Source organism: Chlorocebus sabaeus, chromosome 18 (genome assembly GCF_047675955.1).
Source record: "Chlorocebus sabaeus isolate Y175 chromosome 18, mChlSab1.0.hap1, whole genome shotgun sequence".
Classification (NCBI taxonomy): Eukaryota; Metazoa; Chordata; class Mammalia; order Primates; family Cercopithecidae; genus Chlorocebus; species Chlorocebus sabaeus.
The window spans coordinates 67,691,031-67,718,478 of record NC_132921.1 but is presented as its reverse complement, the minus strand read 5'-3'; the positions used below and the strand labels follow the sequence as shown (position 1 = coordinate 67,718,478).

Here is a 27,448-nt window from a genome sequence, read left to right as displayed (position 1 = left end):
TTAGTTACAGCCATAAACTGATTTGGAGATCATTTGTCTTTACAGTGGTTATGAAGGAGGTTTTTCTTGCAAAGATGTCACCCACAGACATGTAGTCACAGAGCCCCAAGTAGGGCTGGTATGCCTAACTCTGATGAAATATTTAAAGATTTTCTTAACAAGAATTAAAACCCTGGGGATTCTATTAGAAATTTGGCATTTTTATTTCTTGTGGGAATCTTATCTGAAAAACACATCTTATGGGAAAAACTAATTCTATTTCTTATAACTGTAACCATAGAAATAGAAAAATGGAAATTTATGTAGATATACTTATCACAAATGGAAACCTTTAGAGTTGAGTGGTTCTCTGCATCAGGCCTTCAACCAGGTTTCTCTTGGGTTCATTGCCTTATAAAATTAAGAATGGTTTATGACTATTTAAATAAGTTATTTTCAGTGGCATTAGATAGAACTATGGGTTTAATGGCAAAGTCAGTTGATAACCCTAAAAAAGCATTTGAAAAGATTTTATCTGAAGGACTCCCTATTCAATAAATGGTGCTGGGATAACTGGCTAGCCATATGCAGAAGATTGAAACTAGACCCCTTCCTTACACCATGTACAAAAATAAACTCAAGATGGATTAAAAACTTAAATGTGAAATCTAAAACTACAAAAGTCCTGGAAGACAACCTAGGAAATACTATTCTGTATATAGAACCTGGCAAAGATTTCATGATGAAGACACCAAAAGCAATTGCAACAAAAATAAAAATTGACAAATGGGACCTAATTAGACTAAAGGGCTTCTGCACTGCAAAATAAACTATTAACAGAGTAAACAGACACCCTACAGAATGGGAGAAAATATTTGCAAACGATACAACAACAAAGGTGATATCCAGAAACACATCAACAAGCAAACAATCAAACAACCCCATTAAAAAGTGGGCAAAGGATTTCAAACAAATCAGTAAGTAAGCAACAAACAACCCCATTAAAAAGTGGGCACAGGATATGAACAGACAGTTTTCAAAAAGAGACACACATGCAGTCAACATGCATATGAAAAATGCTCAACATCATTAATCATTAGAGAAATGCAAATCAAAAGCACAATGAGAGACCATCTCACACCAATCAGAATGGCTATTATTAGAAAGTCAAAAGATAACAGATACTGGCGAGATTGTGGAGAAAAGCGAATGCTTATACACTGCTGGTGTGGGAATGTAAATTAGTTCAGTTATTGTATAAAGCAGTGTAGGGATTTCTCAAAGAACTCTAAGCAGAATTGCCATTCAACCCAGCAGTCCCATTATTGAGTGTATACCCAGGGGAATATAAATTGTTCTACCATAAAGACACATGCAAGTGCATGTTCATCGTGGCATTACTTACAGTAGCAAAGTCATAGAATCAACCCAAATGCCTATCAGTGGTAGACTGGATAAAGAAAATGTAGTACATATACACAATGGAATACTAGACAGCCATAAAAAAGGAGATCGTGTCCTTTACAGCAACAGAAATGGAGCTGGAGACTCTTATCCTAAGTGAACTAATGTAGAAACAGAAAACCAAATATCATATGTTCTCATTTATAAGTGAAAGCTAAACATTGAGTCCGTGTGGATATAAAGAGGAGAACAAGAGACCCTGGGGCCTACTTGAAGGTGGAATGTGGGCGGAGGGAGAGCACTGAAAAGCTAACTACCATGGCCGGGCTTGGTGGCTCACACCTGTAATCCCAGCACTTTGGGAGGCCAAGGTGGGCGGATCACTTGAGGTTAGGAGTTCAAGCCCAGGCTGGCCAACATGTTGAAACCCCCTCTCTACTAAAAATACAAAGAAAAATTAGCTGGGCATGGTGGCACACACCTGTAATCCCAGCTACACAGGAGACCGAGGCAAGAGAATTGCTTGAACCCAAGAAACAGAGGTTGCAGTGAGCTGAGACAGTGCCACTGCACTCCAGCCTGGGTGACAGAGTGAGACTCTGTCTCAAAAAAACAAAAATAAAAAAAAGAAAAACTACCTGTCAGGTGCCATGCCTATTACCTGAGTGGCAAAATAGTCTGTATACCAAACCCCTGTGACACGTAATTTACCTGTATAAAAAAAACCCTGCATTTGTACCCTTGAACCTAATATAAAATTGTTTAAAAAGAATGTAAAATTCAAAAAATTTTTTTTCCTCACCTCAAACAGAAAATCTGCACCCCAAAATCAGTAAATCCATATTCCTAACTCCCTGCAGACCCTATCAACCTCTAATCTACTTTTGGTCTCTATGAATTTGCCTATTCTAGATATAAGTAGATATTTGTCCTTTTGTGCCTGGCTTACTTTGCTTATCATGATGTTTTTAAGGTTCGTCTGTGTTGTAACATGTCAGAACGTCATTCCTTTTGGTGGCTGACTAATATTCCATTGTGTGTGCATACCGCATACCCGTTCATCAGTTGACAAACACTTGGATTGTTTCCACTTTTTGGCCATTGTGAATGCTGTTGCCATGAACGTTGGCATACAAGCATGAAAAAACAGCAAATAATCTAGGGTTTGTGGTTAAAAAATACAGATTTTGACCTTCATTCTTGACCCCCACTGAATTAGATCTTGGTTGGAAGAGAAGATAGTTCATATTTTGCTTACTAAATTTTGAAAAACACTGCTTTAAGAAACCTGGTGAATTTGGGCAGTGGCCTTACAAATAAAAATAGCTTTAGAATAGCTATGGTGCAAACTACTACTTTTCCAACTTAGTGATTAAAAGTTTTTCTATGATATTTGTTATGGGAAAGGATTAAATGGAAGATGGAAGCAACTGCATTTGTGGAAGAGCAGATGAGTTTGAGGGAGGTTAGCAGGGACAAGGAGTTGGGTTAATTGACCACAAGTGAGTGTGGAAGCAGTGGTAAGGAACAAACCGAGGGGCGGCTGATTCCAAAACCACAGAACAGCACTTCAGACATGTGGCCTGGGGGAGAGGGAGGGTTTGGGAGTCACAGTCATTTGGAAATTGTTGGTATATTTCATAATCCCTGTGTATCTCAGTAGCTTTATATGTAAAATGGGGATAATAACGTGAAAGTAAGATGTTTTGAAGGTGTATATATATTTTTTCTTTCCTTCATGCTCTCTCCTCCATTACCCTTGTCTGCAAGCAGATGGGCTGAATGTGGAGTTAATGTTTACTGTGGAAAAGTATGGGTAGCTCTGGACTATATCCCTCATTTAGTCATTGTTATATTGTTTTCCGTATTTATTTTCTTGCATGGTTCTCTAGTAAACTGTTCTCAGGTTAAGTCTGCTTTTGCCATTTACTGGCTTATGATCTTGGCAAACCTCTTAACGTCTGTGAGGCCCCTGTTAATCACCTATTAAAGTAACACCTGTGAACATTTAATGAGGCGATATATAGGGCTGCACCCAGTGCCTCATGCCTGTAATCCCAGCTCTTTGGGAGGCTGAAGCAGGAGGATCACTTGAGAACAGGAGTTTGAGACCAACCTGAGCAACAGAGCAAGACCTTGACTCTACAAAAAAGCAAAATAAAATAATTGACCAGGTGTGGTGGCATGCACCTTCAGTCCCAGCTATTCGGGAGGCAGGAGGATCACTTGAGCCCAGGAGTTTGAGGCTGCAGTGAGCTGTGGCTATGGCGTGTATGTGTGTGTGTGGACACACACACACATTACAACTATGCCTGGAATACATAAGCACACAATAAAAGTGTGTCCCCTCCCATACCCAACACTCTTGCTCTTGGTTTATGAGAGTATTCGGTAAAGGCACGGTGCAAGCATTCTTGACCCACAGTAAAGCAGATGTCTTGCCTCAGTACTCTCCCTGAACTCCCCTTTGCCATCCCTCAACAGAGCCCAGAGCCTGGCATCACAGGAAGTAAGATGAACTATAATCTTATTAGCACCAATAGTTATGAGCAATAGGTATCAGTATAACATATTAAAACCCAGTTCTCCTTTCTAGAATGAAATTTAAGCCTAGTTAACTCAAAATGTATTAAATTAAAGCTAGAAGGGTTCAGGCACAATAGAGGCTGTTTCTGAAGAAGTTAACATCATATCTGCGCTTATAATTTGTTTGCCGTAAGCGTGTAAAATAGATTTGAGGACTCTGACAGTAGAATAAACATATCCAATAAGCCTGTTAAAGTGGAAATTAAAAATTTTAAAACAATGTAGCAAAATAAAACAATGTAATAGTCACTTAGGCTAATAAAATTATTGTGACTGAGCATTAAATTTAGCCCCGATGTTCCTAAGTATTGTAATAACTGCCTCGTCTTCCAATTGCCCAAAAGAACAATGAGAAGATGTGATTACTGTCTTGCCTCTTATTCAGATGATGGGCTTTGAGCCTTTAAAATCTGTGAGACACAGGACTAGGTGCCATGGGAGCAGCGAAGATGACTGAGGTGTTGGGGTACATTTAAGGGGCTCGGGGCAAGTCCTGCTGTGGGCATTGGGAAGTAAAGATAAGGAAAAACAGAGACTGTGTTGGTGCAGACAGTTGGAAGTGTGGGATTTATGCCAAGGAGTTTTTCCTTGTTTTTTTTTTTTTTAACATGCTGATCTAATTTTTAAATTTCCAAGTTATTTCTTACCACTCTTTAATAGCTAATGTGTAATGTTAATGCCATTAGGAAACATTACTGTCTGTTTAAGAATAAGAACTTGAGACAGTGGTTGATTCAGTGATCTGACCTTTGTTTTCTGGTTTATCAGAGCTTGAGAAAAAAGGATCTACATGTTTATTTTATGCAAACCTAGATATGTGAAAAATCATAAATGTATGAAATACAATACTGGAGATGATTTGGTTTTCAAAACGAGGCTTTGCTTTACAAAAGAACTCTTGGTAAATAGACTTAAAATGCCAGTCTCCTCTATTAACTTGACCATCTGGTTAGAATTTTTTAAAATGGATTTTTATTCCACAGATCCAAAGATATGATCCAAAGATATGAAAATATCTTTCATAAAGATGTATTCTACATAGGCACAGATTTTGATTATAAATTTGGAGTTTAGACAGCACTTGCTGGGGAGGGGAGAATCACATCATTGGATTGGGGGGCTATTTTTAATTCCCATGGTTTCTTTGTGAGCAATTATATACAACCCTGGAAATGACAGTTTAATATTTATTAATGAACGTAAGAGGAAAATGTTGAATAGAGTACATAAAATCATTGTGCCTGCTGTCAAAAAAAATTGAAAAAGATTTTTTTTTTTTACTTCTTCAGTTGAGACCTAATTCTGCAGTCTGATTCCCAGGTCCACCAAAATAGTTAAAACAGAAAGGTCTAACTCCTTGAAGCAGGACCTTGCTGGAGTGTTTGGCCTGCCAGTCCTGTTTGTGCTTTGACATGACTTCCTTGCTTTTGAAACATAAAAAAATTGCACCCCAGACTTAAAAGGGGAAGGGCATTGAAATTAGTTGAAGTTTGGGAAATTTATTTCTTCTTCTCTCCATTATATGGACTTACACAAACTTCTTCCTTTTGGTAATTCCAGAGCAGGAAGCATCATTCCAAAAAGGAACACCAGTGTTGCCTCTTTACGCCACGAATATTCAGTGGTCTGGTACTGACAGTCCTAGGGTGCCTGGCTATGTCTTGAGTGCTGCAACATCGCCATCAGTAGAAGATAGTAGGAGACAGAGCAGCCACATGTGACAGCAGCTGAATGTAGAAACGTTTTAAATAAAGTAACTATATTGAGATGTAGTTTGCAAATGATAAGATGTACAGATTTTATGCACGCATGTTGATGAGTGTTGAAAAATGTATAATATATCCTGCGTAGCCACCATCCCAGTCGAGATGTAGAACACTTCCAACAACACAGACGCTTCCTTTGTGCTCCTTCTCAGCCAGTCCTGCTCCCACCCTTCTCCCAGACAACCATGGACCTGCTTTCTATTGCCTGTTGTCAGATTTCATATCAGTGGGGTCATACAGCATGCACTATTGTGTCTGCCTCCTTGCTCAACATGAAGTCTGCTGTTCCCATGTTCATGCATGTGTAAACAGTTTATCCCTTTTTATTGCTGAACTAGTATTCATTTTATGGACACTGCACACTTGTTTGTGAATGAATGTTCACCTGTTGGGCATTTGGGTTGTTTTCAGGTTTGGGCTATTATGAATAAAACTGCAAGGGACATTTGTTTATACAACTTTATATCTTCATCACTTTTGTTGGAATTACTAGGAGTCACAGGGTAGGTAGGCACATGGCTTAAGCTTCTTTAAAAAGTAGCATAACATTGTTGAAAGTGGTTGTGCAATTTTACACCCCTGCTGACATTAGTATGAATGTTTCACGAGCTCCACAGCCTCAGCAATAACTGACGCTGGGAAATTTTGTCTGTCATTTAAATCACTCGAGTGGGTATGCAGTAGTATTTCATTTTGGTTTCTCTGGTGAAGAGTGATATTGAGATTTTAAAAGTTTGTTTATTGATCGTTCATGATTTTTTTTTCAAAATGTTCATTGAGTCTTTTGCCCTTTTTTTACGTTGAATTTTCTGTCAAGTCTCTTGTCAGATAAATGTATTGCAAATGCCTGTGGCTCACTTCTTATTTTTCTTGGTGATTTTGAAAAACAAAAGTTTTTGATTCAGGTTAAAAAATGAATTTATTAATGTATTATTGTAGGGGTAGTGCCTTCTGTGTGCTAATAAATCCTTGAATATTTCAATGTCATGAAGACTTTATCTTTTCTTCTTGGGTTCTACAGTTTCAGCTTTTATGTTTTGTGTATGTATCATTTCAAATTCTTGTGTATGTGTGACGTGAGGTAGAAGTCAGCAGGCTCAGTTTTTTTCACATGTTGATGTTCATGCATTCTAGTGCCATTTGTTGAAAAGACTGTCCTTTCCTCATTCAACACTCTTGTCATGTTTTTGAAAATCGATTGACTGCATATATGTGGATCAATTTATACACAGTATTTTGTTCTATTAATATATGTGTCTATCCTAAGCCAGCACAACACTGTCCTAATAACTGTGCCTTTGTAGTAATTCTAAAAATCAGATAGTATCAGTTCCCCAACCTTGTTAATTTTTTTTACAAAATTGTTTTGGATAAGCTAGATCATTTTTCATTCCTTTATAATGTTAGAATCTGCTTGTCAAATGATGCAAAACAAAAGGCCTACCTTTTTGAGTGGGATTATATTGAATTTATGGAACAATCTGGGAAGAGATGACGTATCAATAATGATATTGAGTCTTCCAGCCTGTGGGCATGATAGTTCTCTTCACTTATGTGGGATCATCTTTTAATTTATCTTAGGAATGTTTTCTAGCTTTCAATGTATAGATCTTGCACATTTTCTTACTTTCTCAGATGTTTTGCTGAGTTCTTCATTTTTAATGCTATTCTAAAGGAAATTTTTAAAAAATTAATATGTTTAAAATTTTTTGTTGCCAGTGTATATTAATATAATTGATTGTTTTATATTGACTTGTTTTGCAAGTTTCATGCCTTTTATTGATATTTCTTTCTCTTGCCTAATTGCACTACATTTAACAGTGTTGACTAGAAACAGTAAGAATGAATGCACTTGCCTTACTCTTGATTTTGGGAATGAAGCATTCAATAAAGTATTACTTAGTATGATGTTACCTGTAAGGGTTTCATAGATGCCTTTTATCAGACTGAGGGAATTCCCTTCTATTTCTAGTTTACTGAAGTATTTATCATTGTGTATTGAAGTTTGTCAAATACTTTTTCTGTATCCATTGAGATGACCACAGTACTTTTCTTCTTATTCTGTGGTGTATTGAATTAATTGATTACAGTTAGAGTGCGGAACTAGCCTTGCATATTTCTCCACATATTTGCTATTGCTAGTGCTCTTCACGTAGGTCGTAGTTTCCATCTGGCATCACTTAGCATCAACCGGAAATACTCCCTGTAATATTTCTTACAGTATACATCTATAAGTGCGTATTCTCCTTGTTTTGTTTATCTGAAAATTTCTCTGTTTTAGTCTTTTTTGAAGGATATTTTTGTAGGAATTGAAATGCTGTGTTGACAGCTTTTTATGTTTCCTGTTAGTGTTTTAAGGATGTCATTTTATTATCTTCCTGTCTGCACTGTTTCTGGTGAGAAGGTGGCACACTTTCCCATCACAGCTCTGCTCTTTGTAATGTGTTGCATCGTCTCCAGCTGCTTTCAGGATTTCCCTTTAGCTTTCATTTTCAGTGGTTTATGATTTGCCTAGTTTTTATTTCCTTTGTGTTTATTATGCTCAGGTTTTGTCATTCTTAAGCTTGCAAATTGGTATTTTTGGCCAAACTGGGAGTTTTTTTGTTTTAACCATTATCCTTTCTGCATTGGTTTTGTTTGACCACTATTCCTGCTCCATTGTCTGTGTCCTCTCCTTCCAGAATCCAAATATGGGTGTGTTAGATGAGTTGATATTATCAGGCTCTATTTATTATTTAAATCTCGTATCATCTTTGTTTTGTTTGTTGGTTTGTTCATTTGTTTTTTGAGACAGAATCTCACTCTGTCGCCCAGTCTGGAGTGCAGTGGTGCAATTTCGGCTCACTGCAAACTCCGCTTCCTGGGTTCAAGCTATCCTTGTGCCTTGGCCTCCCAAGTAGCTGGGACTACAGGCATGCATCACCACACCAGTTAATTTTTGCATTTTTAGTAGAGATGGGGCTTTACCATGTTGACCAGGCTAGTCTCAACCCGCTGGCTCTAAGTGATCTACCTGCCTCGGCCTCCCAAGGTGCTGGGATTATAGGTGTGCGCCATCACACCAGAACATCATCTGTTCTTTAGGTTAATAACTTCTATGAATCTGTTTTTATATTTTATATTCACTCGTCTGTTTTTCTGCCATCTCCAATCTGCTAGTATTGCCATCCAGCAATAATATTGTCATCCAGCAATAATATTGTCATCCAGCAATATTAAAGATATTTTGCTATTCACTTCTAGAATTTCTACGTGCTTCTCTTTTATAGTTTCCATTTCTCTCTTGAAATTCTCTGTTCACTAATTTAGACCATTTCAATTAAGTTTTTGAACATATTTTCATAACTACTTTGCATTCCTTTTCTGCTAATTACAACATCTGGGTCATCTTAAGATCTATTTCTGTTGACTACTTCTTTACAAATTGAGTATGGCTCACAATCATCTGTTTATGTACATGTTTAGTAAACCTTTGTACGTTATACATGCAAAATGATATAGTATGTAGTGGGAGTATTTGTTATTTTTGTTTTTGGTTTTTTTTGTTTTGTTTTAAATAATAGAGTTCATTCTGTCAGGGAATTTATTACTGGTAATTCTTCATCTGGTGAAGGCTTGATTTTACCCCTTTTTTAGGGTTGTTCATGAGTAATGCTTTATCTGGGGCATCTTTCTTTCCCAAAAAATGTGAACTTTGTGGTGTCTCACTGAAATTGTCAAAGTGTTTTTGAGATTTCTCCACATTAGTCTCTCCCCTTTCCCCAAAACGTATGACCTCTAGTATCTTTGTTTCATTCTCAGCCTCATATCAGGTACTCTCTGCTTGGCTTCAAAAAGTCTCACCTGGTGCATGGGAAGTCCAGCCCTTGGTCAAGGTCTTGTGAATAACCTCCCATGGACTTTTAGGTCCTCCTCTTTATTGAAACAGGGTCTTGCTGTGTCGCCCAGGCTGTGGTGCAAAGGCATGATCATGGTTCACTACAGCCCCGACCTCCCCAGGCTGAGGTGATTCTTCTACTTCAGCCTCCTGAGTAGCTGGGACCACAGGTGCACACCACCACACTTGGCTAGTTTTTTATTTTTTTGTAGAGATGAGGTTTCACCATGTTGTCCAGGCTGGTCTGGAACACCTGGGCTCAAGTGATCCTCCATCCTTGGCCTCCCAAAGTGCTGGGATGACAGGTATGAGCTACTGCACCCGGCCTTTGGTTCTCCCTTTTTTGTAGTTCTGTCTTCTCCAATATTTTGTCCTTTAACTTCCAGCTGCATCATCCGCTCTGATCTGCAATCTGTGTCTTTCTGACTGCATAACTGCTTTCTCTATGTTTCTCCTCTTTGTGCTGCAATCAGGAAATTGTCTCCAGGCTGATATTAAGGGCTCATCTGGGATGTTTTCCTTTACTTAGGGATTGCATTTCTGTGCTGTCTATTGTCCAACATCAGAAAATAGCCACTGCATATGTCCAGTTTTATGGTTATTACTATGAAAGGGCACTCTGTCATTGTCAGGAACCCAAGTTCGGTAGAAATATACTTTTGAAAGTTATTACTGTAATCTCTGGTTCTCAAACTTTAGCATATAACAGATTCATGTAGAAAACTTGTTAACACACAGTGTTAGGCTCTACCTTTAGAGCTTCTGATTCAGTAGGATTGAGGTGGAGCCCAAGAATTTGTATTTTTAACAAGTGTCCAGGTGATGCTGATAGTCTGAGAATCACACTTTGAAAACCACTTGCTTAGAAAGATGACTCTTGAGAAAAAATATTGGGAGTTTGTTTGGAACTGAAAATATAGAATTTTGCTTTTTTGGTCTTATGTTCTGCATAATGGATTTATATTTCAGGTTGGCTTATTATAGCACTAGGCATCTTGCTCTTTTTATTCAAATATGATTTTCAAAAACTTAAATGGGCTTCTTTGCATTGGAAAGGATATAGCTTTTTTAAAAAGAAATAATTATTTTTATTTTAAGAAATAAGTATTTGATTTTTTGTTTCAGAGACTGGGATTTATTTAATTATTCTTATATGTGTGCATGGTATGTCTGTGTGTGTTCTATAGATAAGATGCATGATAAATTATCCTTGTAATAATTAGCTTGTTTGAGCCTATGCCAGTAGGATGGCTGGACCTGGGCCCTGCTTCTTGTTCGAAAGTTTCTTGATAGCTTACCCTTGATCTTTAAATAGCTCTTATGGTAGCTATTAAAATCTATCTACCCCCTAGCATATTTTGTCTACTGTTTTTGCCTCCATTGTTCCAATGGGCCCATCTCTCATTTGTGAGGTTTTAGGGATTGATTGTTTCTTTATACTCTAATCTGTGCATTTCCCATCAGTAGAGCACTTATACTAATGTCAAGTTGGTGACGCTTAATGTTGATGATGCTGACATGGTTCTTGAAGTGGTTAATGGGACAGTTACTTAGGACAAAGAGTTTTCCCTCAACAGCATTCCAGTATTTGTCTTAGTCGAGAAAATGTATTGGGCTTACCTCTTCAAATTCTGATCAATACCTGACAATTTTTTTCTTTACCAACCTCTTTAATTTCTTTGAAAATTTGGTACAGTCGCCTTTGTTGGCTGGATTAGAAGGCTGTAGAATGGCACATTTTAAATATTATTTCAACTGCAAGGTGTGATAAATACAATTTCAATCTCAGCTTCAGATATCTGTATTCAAATATTTCCATACAGGAATAGTGAAATGCTAATTACTAAATATTAATCATTTGAAACTCATTTTAACAGGTTCATTTTGATGGTTGGGACCATAAGTATGACTACTGGGTGGAGACAGACAGCCCTGACATCCACCCGATCGGATGGTGTGATGTCACAGGGCATCCACTGGAAGTGCCGCAGCGTGAGTACTTTGCTCTTTGTCATTGCCCTTTAAATCCTTAGCCTGATTTCCAGTCATACTGTTGCTTATTCATGCCATTATAGACACCTGAGAGCTAAATATCACATAGGCGAATTAATCATCACTACAGCTACACTGAAAGCCAATTATTTACAATTAAGCCTCAAAGGGCATGTGTTATATTAATGAAAAGTGATAATCATTAAAAAATTATTTTGGTAGTGTTTTCCAAAGGAATCTTTATTTTCTACATTTGAGTTTGGAAAACTGAGCTAGCATATCTAAATTCATCTAATTTTGGTCATCGGTTTTAACAAGTTCGTCTTTTTTTTTTAAACATCTGATCTTTATTTTATAGAACAGACTATACAAAGTCTTTTGGAAAATTAAAGTATTTTAACTTCCAACAATTTTCAGATTTTCTTTACTTATAAAAATATTTAAAAGCCTCTACTTTACTCACATCTTTATTATTTCTGACTTTCTAGCTACTTAAAGTTAAGGAGGAAATTAACCACTCTAAATTTTAATGAGCCTCAACCCAAAATACCTTATTTTTTTGTCTGAAGGAGTCCTCTGATCTGATTAGGCTGACATGACTAATAACCAGTTCCAGACACAGGTGCAAGTGTTCTCCATTCTCATGTTTGTTTTGTTCCCTCACTGCTTCTCTTTCCCTCCCGTTGGTTTCTTAGGATTAAGCTAGAATGCTTTTCTATTAATGAGGATATCTTACACACAGCCAGCCTAATGATGCTTGAACCTTAGGCCTCAAAGGACTTCTCGTAAAAATGAGAAGAATCCCTGACTAAATAATTGGACAAAGAGTTCTACATTGTGCTAGATTCTTCAAAAACTACAGAATCAAAGAGATGAAGGCCCTTCTGGAGCCGACAGCGTATTGGCACAGATAGGACCAGTACCCCAAGACTGTAGAATGAAGGGGACCATGGTCAGCACCATGTGGGGGACTCCAAGTAGGGAAGGGCGCCAGCATTTGTACTTTGTGGTTTCCTTCGGTCTTGCTTTTTATCCTCCCTGGTTTTACACCCCAGCATGTCACGGAGATGGTTCTCACTTTATGTGAACCCCCCAGTACACCCCTGTACATCCATCCCTCAGCCAGTAACTTCCTCATGTGTGAACGATTTCCTCTGGGGTAGGCATGGACCAGCATTGCAGGTACAGGGACAGCTCTCTTCACTCCACTCCAAGCATTGTCTGCTCCTTTGTCACTCTACCCAGCTGGATTTTCTACCTGAATGTCTCAGAAGCATCCCAAAGTCTATGCATCAAACCCAACCTCCACCCCAAGCCAAAAACTTGCTCTTTCTACTATAGTTTCTGTTTGCTTCCAAAGTTGCCATTCCAGACTCTGCTCCCTCTTGGCCCCTTCCTCAATCCACACATATAAACAGGCACCAGGTGTCCTGCTGGTTCTCTTTCTTAATTCTCCAGAATCTATCTTTGACCCCCAATGCTTTGACCCCAATGCATCTTCTCAATGCTATTGCATTATTTTGAGGTGTCATCATAGTTACAGATGCTTCTCAGAATGTGGCCTGTAGTCTGCTAGTGAGTTGCACAGGTTCTCCTGATGAGCCTAGGATAAATCTAAAAATGGAGGTTCTAGAGCAGTTTAAACTAGTGCTTAAAAATGAGAAAAGTGGAGTCAGAATGCTGGGCTTTGAATCTCAGTTTAAAGCTTGCTTAGTGTGTGCCTCTCTATACCTCAGTTTCCTCATCTATAAAATAAAGATAATATTAATATCTGCCTCATGAATTTATAATTATTAAATGAAATAAATGAATGGATAGAATTCAAAAACTGCCTACTCCATAGTATGTGCTCAATTAATACTAACTTCTCTCAGGAAATAATGTGGCATTCTCTAGATTTTCATTCTTATGTAAGTTATTAAGTGGGAGTTACTAAGAGTTCCAGATTTGAAATTGAGCAAAAATTAATGTGATTAGGGTTTTCCAAATACTTTAATTCAATTTTTCTTAAGAAGTTTGACTTCCATGTGTTGTTGGCAGTATTACAAGATGAGTATTTTGTGTATTCACAGGCAGGTAATTAGATTTGCTAGAATTTGGGGGAAAGATAACTTGTAATTGATTGTCTTTGGTTGTTTGTGATTTTCTGTTTTCGCTGTGTTTGACTTTCTTGTTATAAACTTGTTTGTTTAATCAAGATTAATGTAGCTTGTTATAGGTTGTTTGCTTAATCTTATGGTTTTAATTATTTATATCTGCACCATAATTATTTATGTTTTATTGATTTTGAAATGCCTATACTTTAAGACATGCTTGTGATCTGGTTCAATATGTGTCATCCCTGCCCCTATTGTGAAAGCAAAAATACACAAACACAAACACACATACACGCACACCCATAGACAAACACACCCCTACTCCAAAACCGATTCTGTTACTTATTTATTTATCATTGAATTATTTTTCCACTGGGAAGGAGAAACAAATGGTTGCTCTAGGCACTCTAACAAAACAGCATTTGAGGGCCTGTCACTGACTGTTGCAGTGGCATTATGATTGTCTTTTCTCTCTTCTTTCCTGGGATAGTCTGTATAAAACCCCAAACTCACCTGGTTTTCTGTGTTATTAAAACTCTTCTTTGGTGTAGAGTATCCTATCAGCCTGAGACTCCTTTGCATGCATACAAAGCCCTTCATAGTCAATGCATTACTCACCTATCCTCCACCATTTTCCTCTCAAAATCCTTCATTTACATCACACATTTACTCCGAGCACCTTGAACACCAGCCTTCTAAGAATCTGAAGACAATATGTCACCTTTCTATAGCTTTCCTCCATATCTTTGCTTTTCTTACAGGAAAATCACACTGCTCAGTTGTTGTCAAATGCCTGTGTGGCATGGAGGCTGCAGGGCACTTGCTCTACAGAGGAGTCACGTGTACCACCTTTTACCCTGTATTTTATCTATGATATGTGTACAAACAATCACATCCAATCATCTTTTATTCTGAATGCCAGTTGAGTCAATGGGTTAATCGTATTTACTCATATAATTCCAACTAAACTTTTGTCACTATAATGTCCAGTGTCTTTTAAAATCAGATCAAAATAGAGTTTTGTAAGTATATCTATACAACCACACGCAGTATTTTATCACATATGATTAAAGTCAGCTGGCCAACATTAATTTCCAGATATTTTAGAGGTATTTTAACATACTTTAACTTTTGGATTTTTTTGAACTCTTTTATTTTATTTTTGTTGTATTTGTGTGACTCAACAATTGTGTTAGGTACTTATATATGACAACTTTATTGGTCAAATACTGCAAAGACTACTAAAAGTTGAAGGCTTGGGAAAACGATCTTAGAGATCATGGAATCTACTCTATATTTTATAGAGGTAGAGTCTCTCTTGAACTTTATTGTATTGATTTACTTCAGTGGATTTTTACAAAAGATATCATAGTAGGTTGTCTACCAGTGATATTATATGAAAAAAGAATGACCAAAAGAAAATATGAGGTAGAGGGTTTTTTAATCTATTATTCTCATCTCTTTTTCTTTATGAATATTTTCCCTTTTTTCAACAAATTAGTAGCTGTTATTGTAATAGAAACTTTGGAAACAGAGGAATAAAAATGCATACACACACAGGTATATTCTTTCTTGGCTTTCATATATATATATATAAGAATTATATGTATTTTTTCAGTGAGCTTCCAATTTGTGTCTTAAGAGGCTGTGGTTTACAAATGTATGTAACGGTAAAATCACACAACTGTGCATGGATCAGTAAAAACGAAATCTAGATTGTTACTGTTGTTTTACAGAGTGAGCAGAATGCAGTGGGGTGAGTCCAGGAAGGAACCTCGGGACACTGTTGAGCTGGGCTCACATGAGCACACTGGGCCTGGACTAGTTAGTGGCAGCCCCTCTAGAGGTGAAAATGGCACAAGTGTAGGCAACACTAGAACTTGTTGGTTCTCCATACACATTTTATTAGAACTTATTAAAATTTTCGATCTTTCTAAACAAGTGATAGTCCCTTTAGTTTGTTTCTATTTATCTAGTGCCATTTAATCTCATTGCAGACATTGAGCCAAGATAGAGTGTGCACCGTAGATCCCAGCTTCTGCAGAAATGCTTGTGCAGTAAATTTGAGCCAAGACCATAATATTCAAGCCCTAAGGCCCAGTGTAAGTTCTTGAAAAGTTAACTGGGAAAAGCCTCTTGAGAATGAAAAATGTTCTCAGTTGTTCAACTGAGAAGAGTCCAACTTGTATGGCCAGGTGATGACAGCTTCCTCTTAGCTGCTGTTCCTAACTATAGATGATCACCTGCAATTTGCCCTCGTACCCTGCTGCCAGATTAAACTCTCCTTTTCTCATCCATGAGGATGCAATTTGTCTGCTTTATTTGACATAGAGTCCCTCATGGTGGGCTTTTCCTACAGTTAGAATTGAAACTAAATACTGATGTCTTAGCACTGTTGACTTGTCAAGACCTTTCTATCATGCTTTGTGTTTCCGGAATGTCCTTAAACAATATGAAAATATCAGACCCTGAAAACCATGCCTGCTCTGGTCGTCTAACTGGGTCACATTTTGGCAATCTTTTCCGTCACATCATTTGGAAACTGTAATCCCAGTCACACTTGATGTAAACTTTCTTTAAATGGAGTTTGTTTCTTTTACTGTATTGTTTATTATTCACACATAGATTACCTACTCCATTGGACAATGGGATGTCCAGTTTTTCCTGCTTTGGAAATTAACTCTGTGCATTTGGATGAGTTCTATGACCTCTGGAACTTGCAGGCCTGTGAGATTAAACACAGCTCTGGCTGCTTCCAAGCTGTCTGGCTCACAGGGACCCTAAGGACATGGCGGGGCTGGGGTGAGAAGCACAGGCACATCTGTGTCCCATGCTGCCGATGCTCTTCATTGATCCAGAAAATTAGGAGTTGACTTTGTTTCCTAAAACGTACACAACCAGCATAGTTTTTCCCTAGATACTTGTTATAATCGTACCATCCATAAAGGGGTTGCTGATTGCAGAGTGGATTGAATAACATTTAGGACAGTTCACAACATTCAGAATTATTGAGTCACACAGAAGATAAGCAGGCCCTCGAAGCGGAATTCAACTGAGGACTGTTTGCTGTTCTTAAAAAAAAAAAAACAAACAAAAAAGAAAAAACTGAATACATTTTAAATATATCACGAGTGAAATAAAATTATCCTTACTGAATTGTTATGGAACTTTTTTTTTTTTTTTTTGAGACAGAGTCTTGTTCTGTTGCCCAGGCTGGAGTGCAGTGGCACAATCTCAGCTCACCGCAACCTCTGCCTCCCAGGATCATGCCATTCTCCTGCCTCAGCCTCCCGAGTAGCTGGGACTACAGGCACCTGCCACCACACCAGGCTGATTTTTTTTGTATTTTTAGTAGAGGCGGGGTTTCACCATGTTAGCCAGAATGGTCTCGAGCTCCTGACGCTGTGATCCTCCCGCCTCGGCTTCCCAAAGTGCTGGGATTACAGGCTTGAGCCACCCTGCCCGGCCATAACTTTTTAGTCATCAAACCAAATGGATGTAACCAGTCGTCACCTGAGCCTTCTACTAGAATCCCCATTCTTTTACTTCTGATTTAGGCCACAGAACAGTCTTCGGGCCTCCTCCTACCTCTAGTCATAGTCTACATTAATACCTTCTCTTCTGCTGGGTGGGGTCTGTGCCCCTTGTGCCCAGTGCCAGTCCTTTCTAGTGTTAGAGCAGCACAGATAAAGTCCTCTGCATGCAAGTGTCGCTTCCTCTCCAAAACTTTGTCTGGTGTTCTTGGGGAAATGAATTGCCTCTTGATCCTCATCATCCCACAGTGATTTATCCTCCCTTCTGTCATATCACAGTTACATTTTTCTTAACTCAGACCCTCCCAGTGGCTTCTCCCTCTCTCACAGAATTTGTTGCAAAGTGCTTATCTTCATGTGAGGCCTTCCCCAGCCTGGTCTCTGTCTTCCTCACTCAGCGCCTGCCACGCTGGCCTCGTGCGGGGCCTGTAGCACGCCTGCCACACTTCCACTTCGCAGCTGCCGTTCCCTCGGCTTGGAGTGTGGTGCCACCACGTGTCTTCAGGGCTTTGTTCAAGTGTCACCTCCCAGAGATGCCGTCTCTGACCAGGCCACCCACAAACAGTAACCCTGCTAATCTCTAGCTCCCATCCACTTTTATTTTTCTTAACGGTAGTTCTCCCAGGCTGACCTGGTAGTGCGTGCTCTTTGTATCTGTTCTCATCCCCTGCACCCTGTTCCATGGTGGAGGGACCTGCTGCTGCTGTTGGCTCTCCATCTCACAGTCTGGAACACCTCTGAACACTGCTGACTTGCAACACGAAAGGTAGTCTCTGAGTACGGGAATGAACGTCGGCTTGTCTTTTAGACCAGGAGATCACCTAGGGTGGGGTCTTTGTATTTTCACTGTTGCTCCTCACTCTGTGGAGCCTCTGCAGCTCTTGCAGGTGCTAAGCTCATGTCAGGAAACTCTTGGTGAAGGCTCCAGGATGGAATGTGCCAGTCCAGCAGCAGGGCAGCCCCCAGGACTGCACGCCTCTCCACGCTGGGGATGGGAATGGCTGCACTTACTCCACCCTCCCTGCCCCTTCAACCCTTGTTTTAAACACTCTTTCAGAAATCAGAGCTAAACAATGCAGAATAAATTATCTGATTACATAGAAATATTCTGTAGTTGTTTTAAAGTAGGAATAAAACAGCAAAATAAAAATGTGACAGGTCCCAGTGCTCCTAATAAGATAGATATAGCTTGAGACAAAATATTCATTTTTTAATTAAATGGAGATTTGGATGCACCACTTGGTAACTAACAGACTTTTCTCACCAGGGTACATATAAAGTGTTTGTTATGAAATGACAAAAAACTGATGTGCCATGACAAGGGCTGGTGGGGTATGGAGCAGCCTGGTGGTGCTGGCCCTTCAGGGAGACCCTTGTGGCATGCCCTGGAGCCTCTCGTGCAGCGACCATTGCATCAGATTAGGCTGGGCTCTTGTTTACGATGGGAACACCTTACATCTTCCTTAAGAAGAACAAAGCTGCTCGCTCAGCTTGGGTATACAAATAAATAGATGCAGGAGAGAGGTTTCAATTCATCTTCTCTTATCCTAGTCACCAAAGATAAGGGTGTGGAATATAAAACTGGTGGAATCCTAGGAGCTTGTCTGATCCAAACCTCTCATCCAGAGGTGAGGCAACAAAATGATTCACACAGCTTGTGAGAGCCAGAGTCGGGTCTCTGGTCCTGGTCAGCATGTATTCTTACTTGCCTAAACCCTGCAATATGTACTTTTATAATCAGATGCGTCTCCCTCTGGTTATCCCCTCTCTGAACAGGAAAGCGGGTAACCCAGCCAGTGAGAGGTTCCTAACCTGGGGCCAGGCCTCTGGAAGTGCTGAGGTTGGGCTTTCAGCAAGGACGGTGTCCTCTGTCTTGCAGCATCAGCAATGTTGCATGAAGCATGAGGGGAAGAGGGCGGAAAAGCCCCCAAAGAGAGAACATTCCAGCATAGCCTCATGCCTGGGCCACCTGCAGTGACTTCACATCATTTCTGATCATCAGCAGCTCACAGGGCACACTCATCCCTGTGGGAGTGTGGGAGGGAGAAGGCGGAGCCTTACCTTTTCATAAGGACATCCCTGCTGGGCCTTGCTCAAGATCCTTCTGCCAAGGAGTGTGATCCTAGCTGTTTGCTCTAGTCCCCAAGTCACTCTTGGTGTGGCTTTTATATCTTGACACCATATTTCTGCTTACCTGCCAGCCCTTTTAGAGACCCTGTGCTTCCTTACTGAGGCATGTAAGAACTTCTGGGTCCCCTCCATGTACCACACAGGCTGTGCCGAAATGGAAGTATAGCCTTGGGCTCATTAACTTGGCCACTGACCTTCTACCATGTGGAAGTAGTAGCCATGTGGGATCTCTTTCTAGAGATGTACAGCTGTCCTTTAGTATTTCCCCAGGCTTGTTTTGAGGCCATCTATTTATACATAGATGCCCACTGCAATGCCAGCATGAAGGAGAGGTAAATGAAAACAGAGGGGGATGTGCAAGAAGAGAGGAGTGTGCACATACACACCTCTTGCCTCCTTGTCTGTCTTTAGCCTCTCATTCACTACGTTTATTCCTTTCTCTCAGTTGGTGAACACAAACTCTTTCCACCCCAGGGCCTTTGTGTATATATATGTATGCTGTCTTCTCTGTTCAGAATGGTCTATCTGCTCTTCTACTGGATGGCTCTTTCTCACCTTTTAGAATACATCTTGAATGATCCCTTCTTAGAAAGGCCTCCAGGGTCCATATTGTCTAAAGAACAGCAACCACTATTATTTTTCATTTGACCACTTCCTTTTCTCCACAGTGCAAAACACATATGTAATCATCTCAGTTGTCATTAGTTCTCATGAAACTGTAAGCTTCATGAATGGAAGGACAGTGAATGTTGTATCTCTCAGTGTTTTCCATGGTCTGACTTCCAAAAAACATTTGTCTATATATTCATCTCTCTATATGTGTTGGTTAGTCACTTAATGCAAAGTCAGCGTGCATCTCTAGAGACCACCTTGGACTCTCGCCTGCGACCTTAATGGAGTGAGTGAGTTCTTGAGTAGTAGCTATGGAATTGGTCTAGTCAAGCCTAGCAGGAGAGACACAGGCCAAGAATAACCCTCCCTAAATGACAAAGGAAACCTTCCGAAATAGGAAGTTGATAGGCAGAAAAATGAGATTTCTTAGATAGCTTCCGTGTCTAAATAATTGTGTCATTGTTCTTTCTTTAGCTTCTGTTTGATTTGTATTTGGAAGTAATTATAATGCTTGATTCAAAGTAAATTAAATTATCCATCATTATGAAGTTAAAGTGTATATTAATAGAATAATAATACAAACTACAACATAATATATATAGCCTTTATAATTTATATGAATGACCTTGAGAACATTGCTAATTTATTTAATGGTTAAACATAAACAAGCATAATAGCACATAACTTGATAAAAGGTATAGTTCATTTTTACCCAGTTTCATTTAATAGACCGCATATGTATAAATACAACAGAAGGACTTGTAAATACACCATATGGCTGGTGCATTGTTTATCCTGATAACTGAGATAAAATTCTTAATCTACACTAAGCAATGAATGATTAATAATGCCATCTTTTATGAGCATTGAAACTCTGTGGAATTAGAAAAATTTTATTCAGAGATGGAAATTCACTTAGATTATAAAATAAAAGTTAATGCAATTTTTTGACCAGATGTGAAGCAATTAATATGATGATGGATGGATGTCATTCTGAGGAAAAAATATTGTTAGCCTAACCAGGTAATAGCACATTTTCAATTCATTCTATTTTAAAGAGAATTTCACAAGGAACCTTTAGTACTTGTTCTTCCAAATTACAGCAAGCAAGTAATCAGCAGTTTTAAGAGTCCCTAAGTACTCATTGACTTAATAGACAATTATAGCATATTGTGTTTTAAAAAAGGTAGCTATTTTCAAAGTCCCTAATTACAGATCTACATGATAGACTTATCAAGGAAAAATAATACATTTCAAAATGTACTTACAGTCATAATGATATTGTCTGTTTTAAATGCTTCTTGTTGAAGTGCTTATCCTGTGTCTCTACCTTCTGGAGGTGTGAGGGCAGATTCCATTTACTTGGTTCTAAAACTTAGTCGTTGGATGCCTAGTGGCTAGCCCAGAACAATTCTTCAGATTATTTTCTCATTCTAGCTTGATGACTTTGTTCACAGTTGAGATGCAGTGTGGCACAGCAGTTTCTGTCATCACATGTACAGACCATCGTAGATTGTATTAAATAAAGCACAGCTCTGTGCAAATTTGCAGACCTTTAAAACACGTACAATAGCCCATCCCTTCTAAAATGGATGAAACAACTCAGTGGTTTGGCAGTAAGGCTTGCCAAATTCTCATCCTATCCCGATTTATGACTCTCATCTGGCTATAGATTTATGCAAGTCGGCATATGGATGTTGAGTGAAGATCCTGAGTTCGCGCAGGAACCTTTCAGGCTTTTTCTCAGAGAGTTTTAACCCTTTCAGAAGACAATAATGCCTTCCATGGCAGGGGAAGGGAACTGGATGCAATTGTTATGTATCTATATCCCTGCCCTACATCACCCTACAATACCTGGTTAATGGAAACCTTGAGCAGTTGAGCAATCAACTGACGGCCTGAAAATATTTCATGAGGAAAGGTTTTATCATCTCAGTGTTGTGGTAATTGAATAGAGATTTTTTTGGTATCTCTAATGTACTAACTACTGTACTAGGGTTTGCAAAGTCCTGTGGGACATAGTTCTACACTGGTGGCCATGACTATAAAGGCGCCAGGAGGAGAGAGAGTCCTATGAACACTCATGGCATGGTAGTGCCATAGTGAAGAGATTCACAGAGAAGTCAATGTCTGGCTGTTTTGGCTACTGCATGCACTTGTATTTAGTGTTAAGAGATTAAAATTCCTCCTCTTAAAGATGCTTTTTCTTATATATAGCAATTCTTATTTCAGAATTGGTGGTCAAGGAGAATGAGAAGTGGGCAAGGGCAGCTCTCTGTGTTGCTTTAAGGACAGGCTTAGTGATACTAGCATCTTGGAAAATCTTTCATTTTTTTTTTGTCTTTCATGGTATTAGAAAGACTTAAAAATATGTCATAGTTTTATTTTACAAGTAGAGGTATCCTTAAATGACTCCTAGGAATGAACATAGAATCAAGTATTTTTTAATGTAAACATTATGTATTTGCATTCTGAAAGAGAGCTGTGTAAAGATTATGATTTTTTTTTTCATTTCACTCTGCATTCTAAGCAACCAAGAATCAAGAAGTTGCAAACATACACAAACCTAAAATTCAATGAGCACTAAATGACAGACTTAGAGAACTGTAAATTTTTCAGCATATTTAAGAACTAAGAGCCTTTGGCTTTTATGTTACTTTTCATTTATGCTTTGGTATTCATTTCAAATCAGAAAGTAAAAATTAGAATTTGTTTTCCTTAGCAAAACAGTAAGTTTCACTTCAGCACAAGTTTACCGTAATTAGAGGGGATAGCAGAATACTTTATCCAAGTCTTTGGGGTAACAGCTCTGTGCACCTGTCCATCTAGCCATGAGAACCATAGATCTTTTCTTCCATGGCCCACTCACGGGATGGCATATTTAGGAGCTTCTCATCCTAGGTGTTGCAGATACAAAGTCAGACCTTCTTTAAGCAGCCAGTAGCCTTGCCTTACTATGTTTGAAGTGACCCTCTAGATTTCTGGCAGTTCAGTCTTCTGCTACATCTCACCCACTTTATAGCATTCTTTAGAATACTCCCAATTTTACTTGCATTTAGTGCTTCATAAAAATTTTCTGTATGTAGTGTTATTTCTATAAACACCAATGAGCTGAAAGTCATGTAGAGGAAGATGCAGCTGCTGACCACATAGCCCTTTTTTTTTCCTGCATTACCAACCCTCTTCTCCGAGACATTATTCTCTTTGACTAACCCACATTCTCCTTGTTGCAATTTTACTTGGCTCTTTTCTTGAACATTAAAAGCTTTTATTGTTCTAAGGAATTGTAAAACAGAGTAAAAGAAATATGGTTATGGAAGTTTTTATACTTTAATGAGCAGTTTATGTTTTTTAGATTGACAAGAACATTTTCCGTAATTTTCTTTGAAGTCATCATTCTTCTTTTCATGTCAATGGACTTATTTTGTAATGGAAGTCATTAGAAAAGGAAAGGAATCTTTTGTGTAATCCCTCTAACCAAATTGTATATAATGCCAGACAGCCAAGGAAAATTCTTTCACACAGTGGAGTCATGTATTATTCTAGGATTAGGGTCTAAATTAAGTGAGTAATGCAAAAAATCATGTTTAATCACAGTTACTGAAAAGTGTGTCTCAGCAAGCCCACCAGAGTGGATTACCTCCATCACTGAACTGTACAGTTGGCATTGTTGAGTGTTAGGTGAAATCATTGGTGTGAATTGAGGGTCACGCTGTATGATAATCACACTGCACTTTTAAATGCCAGGTCGTTTGCACATTCAGAAAACTGTTCATATTGGAGGAACATATTGAGACTGAGGAGAAGAGTAGTAGTCTCTGACTCTTATCTCATGCTTATACCTGGATTCCATTTTTGAGTACCATGGTAGGATCACCCGTACTTGTAGCTACTAGAGTACCTTTCTTTCCCCCTTTTCCATATATATTTGAATTTGTATACATGGTAGAACTCCATTCTATTCACTTGAGATATTTGACTGTCTTGATGTGCGTGACTATCCTTACTATCTTTTAAAGCTAGGAATAATTGTGATAAGAAGTTTGTGTATATAAAAATATAAAAATTTTGATTATTATGTAAAGCAAATATTAAGAGATGTGAATACAGAAATAGCAATACACTAATAGTATTGGACTTCAGTATCCCACTCTCAACAGTGGATAGATCATCCAGATAGAAAATCAGAAACAAGACACGGGTGTCTACTTTAGCTCACATCTATTCAACATAGTATTGGAAGTCCAAGCCATAGCAATTAGAGAAGAAAAAGAAATAAAAGGCATTCACATTGGAAAGGAACAAGTTAAATTGTCTCTGTTTGCTGATAGCATAACCTTTTGTGTATATAGAACTGTATTAGTCTGTTTTCACACTGCTATAAAGAACTTCTCTGAAACTGGGTAATTTATAAAGGAAGGGGTTTAATTGACTCACAGTTTTGCATGGCTAGGGAGGTCTCAGGAAACTTACAATCATGGCAGAAGGGGAAGCAGGCACCTTCTTCACAAGGTGGCAGGAGAGAGAAGAGTGAAAGTGCAGTGAAAATTGTCATTTACAAAACCACCAGATCTCATGAGAACTCACTCACTATCATGAGAACAGCATAGGGAAACCACCCTCATGATCTAGTCACCTCCCTCCCTCGACACATGAGGATTGCAATTCGAGATGAGATTTGGGTGGGGACACAGAGCCAAACCATGTCAAAAACTGTAAAGATTCTACAAAGAAACTCTTAGAATTAATAAATAAATTCAGTAAAGTTGCAGGATACAAAATCAATATACAAAAGTCAGTTGGGTTTCTATACACTAACAATGAGCTATCCAAATTCCATTTACAATAGCATCAAAAAGAATAAAATGCTTAGGAATAAATTTAACCAAGGAGGTGAAATATCTGCATGCTGAAAACTTTTAATACATTGAAATAAATTGTAGAAGACAAAAATAAATGGAAATATATCCCATATTCATGGACTGGAACACTTAATGTTAAAATTCATACTACTAAAAACAGTTTACAGATTCGGTGCAATCCCTATCAAAATTCCAATAGCATTTTTCACAGAAATAGAAATAACTGTCTTATGGAGCAAAAAAGACCCCAAGTAGCTTGAGCAGTTGTAAGAAAGAAGAACAAAGCTGAAGACATTCATTACATTCCCTGATTTCAAACTATAGTAAAAGCTATGGTAATCAAAATAGTATGTTAGTAGCATAAAAAGAGACACATAGACCAATGAAACAGAAGAAAGCCCAGAAATAAACCCATGTATATGGTCAACTAATCTTTGACAAAGGCACCAAGAATATATAATAGGGAAAGGAAATCTCTTTAATAAGTGGTTCTGGGAAAACTAGATATCCACATGCAGAAGAATGAAATTGGACCCTTGTCTCACACCATATACAAAAATTAATTTGAAATGGATTAAAGACTTAAATCTAAGATCTGAAACCATAAAACTCCTAGAAGAGAACATAAGGAAAAGCTTTATCAAGACATTAGTTTTGATAGTGAGTTTTTAAATATGACAACAAAAGCAAAAATAAAGGAAGGCTACGTCAAATTATAAAGCTTCTGCACAGCAAAGGAAACAGTCAACAGAATGAAGAAATAACCTATGGAATGGGAGAAAATAGATACAAACCCGAGATCTGATAAAGGGTTAATCTCCGTATATATAACGAATTCATCTAAGTCAATAGCAAAAACAAAACAAAACAGACAAACACAAAAACAAAGAAAAAGCCTGATTAAATAATATAAAATGGGCAAAGGACCTGAATAGACATTTTTTTCTTCTGAAGAAGCCGTACAGATGGACAGCAGGGCCATAGCTATATGAAAAGGTGCTCAGCACCACTAATGGTCAGAGAAATGCATATCAAAACTACAGTGAGATATCATCTAACACCTGTTAGGATGATTTTTATCAAAAAGACAAAAGATAACAATAATTGGCCAGGATGTGGAGAAAAGAGAGAACCCTTGCACACTGTTAATGGAAATATAAATTGGTACAGCTGTTATGGAAAAAAATATTGAGGTGCCTTTAAAAATTACAAATAGAACTACCATGAGATTCAGCAATTCCTCTTTTGAGTATGTATCCAAATGAAATGAAACACAGGTATCCGAGATACTTGTGTTCATTGCGGCATTATTCACAATAGCCAAGATAGGGAAACTACCTACTTGCTCATCAATGGATGAATGGATAAAGAAAATATGGTATTGTACATACAATGGAATATTTTTCATCCATAAAAAGGAGATCCTGTCATTTGTAATATCATGGATAAACTGGAGTGCATTATGCTGAGTGAAATAAGTCATACGCATAAAAACAAATACTGTATGATCCTACCTATATGAAATCTAAAAATGTCTAACTAATAGAAGTGGAGAGCAGAATGATGCTTACCAGGGGCTGAGGGGTAAAGGAAATGGAGAAATGTTGGTCAAATGTACAAACTTTCAGTTACAATATTCTAGGAATATTATATACGACATGGGTGGTGATGTGTTAATTTGGTTGTGGTCACCATCACGCAATGTATATGTTTATCAAATCACCATGTTATACATCTTGAATATATATTATCTTTGTCAATCAAATATTTTACAATTAGGCTGGGTGCGGTGGCTCAGGCCTGTAATTCTAGCACTTTGGGAGGTCGAGGCGGGTGGATCACCTGAGGTCAGGAGTTTGAGACCTGCCTGGCCAACATAGTGAAACCCCGTCTCTACTAAAAATACAAAAAAATTAGCCCTGCATAGTGGCACGTGCCTGTAATCCCAGCTACTTGAGAGGCTGAGACAGGAGAATTGCTTGAATGTGGGAGGCAGAGGTTGCAGTGAGTCAAGATCGTGCCACTGTACTCCAGCCTGGGTAACAACAGTGAAAACTGTCTAAATATATATAATATTTAATATTAAATTAAATTAAATATATAATATTTAATAAATATAATATATAATTAAATATATAATAATAAAATATATAATATTTAATATTAAATATATATAAAATTTTAATATTAAAATTAAAAAAAAATTGTAGCAGGTGCTTATTGTATAGCATAGCAGAGTCAAAAAAGTGCAGATCTGCAAGTTAGAAACCTTGAATTTTTGTCCCAAATACCATAATGTGACTTATGAGTTATCACAAATTATGTGACCATACAAACCTTTATTTTGTTATTTACAAAAATAAGCGGGTAGACTAGGTCAGTGGTTCACAACCTGAATGGGGAACACATAAATGATTCACAAGCTTGCCACTGGAATTCTGATTTTGTGGAACCTGGAAGCTTCAATCTTTAAGTCCCTGCCAGTTCTGTATGCCAGTAAGGGGATCCGTTTTCTTCTAGTAGACTCCCAGGCTCTCCTGGTCCTGCTGTGGCTACGGCCTCTGACCTCGCGGAGCCTGGTGCTGCTGTTGTCTGTAATGGGATGGCACTC

General features: G+C 38.2%; 1 protein-coding gene across 4 annotated transcripts in view; it reads left to right on the top strand.

Moving 5' to 3' along the window:
• The window catches only part of L3MBTL4 (L3MBTL histone methyl-lysine binding protein 4), a 443,526-nt gene that overhangs the window by 223,091 nt on the left and 192,987 nt on the right, over positions 1-27,448 (top strand). For all 4 annotated transcript variants that reach the window (XR_005234835.2, XM_037982494.2, XM_073006460.1 and 1 more), the window contains one exon: positions 11,490-11,604. Coding sequence is in view for 3 of the 4 variants with exons in the window: in XM_037982494.2 (XP_037838422.1) it covers positions 11,490-11,604 (115 nt within the window). In the remaining variant the exon portion in view is untranslated. The remainder of the gene's footprint in view (positions 1-11,489; positions 11,605-27,448) is intronic.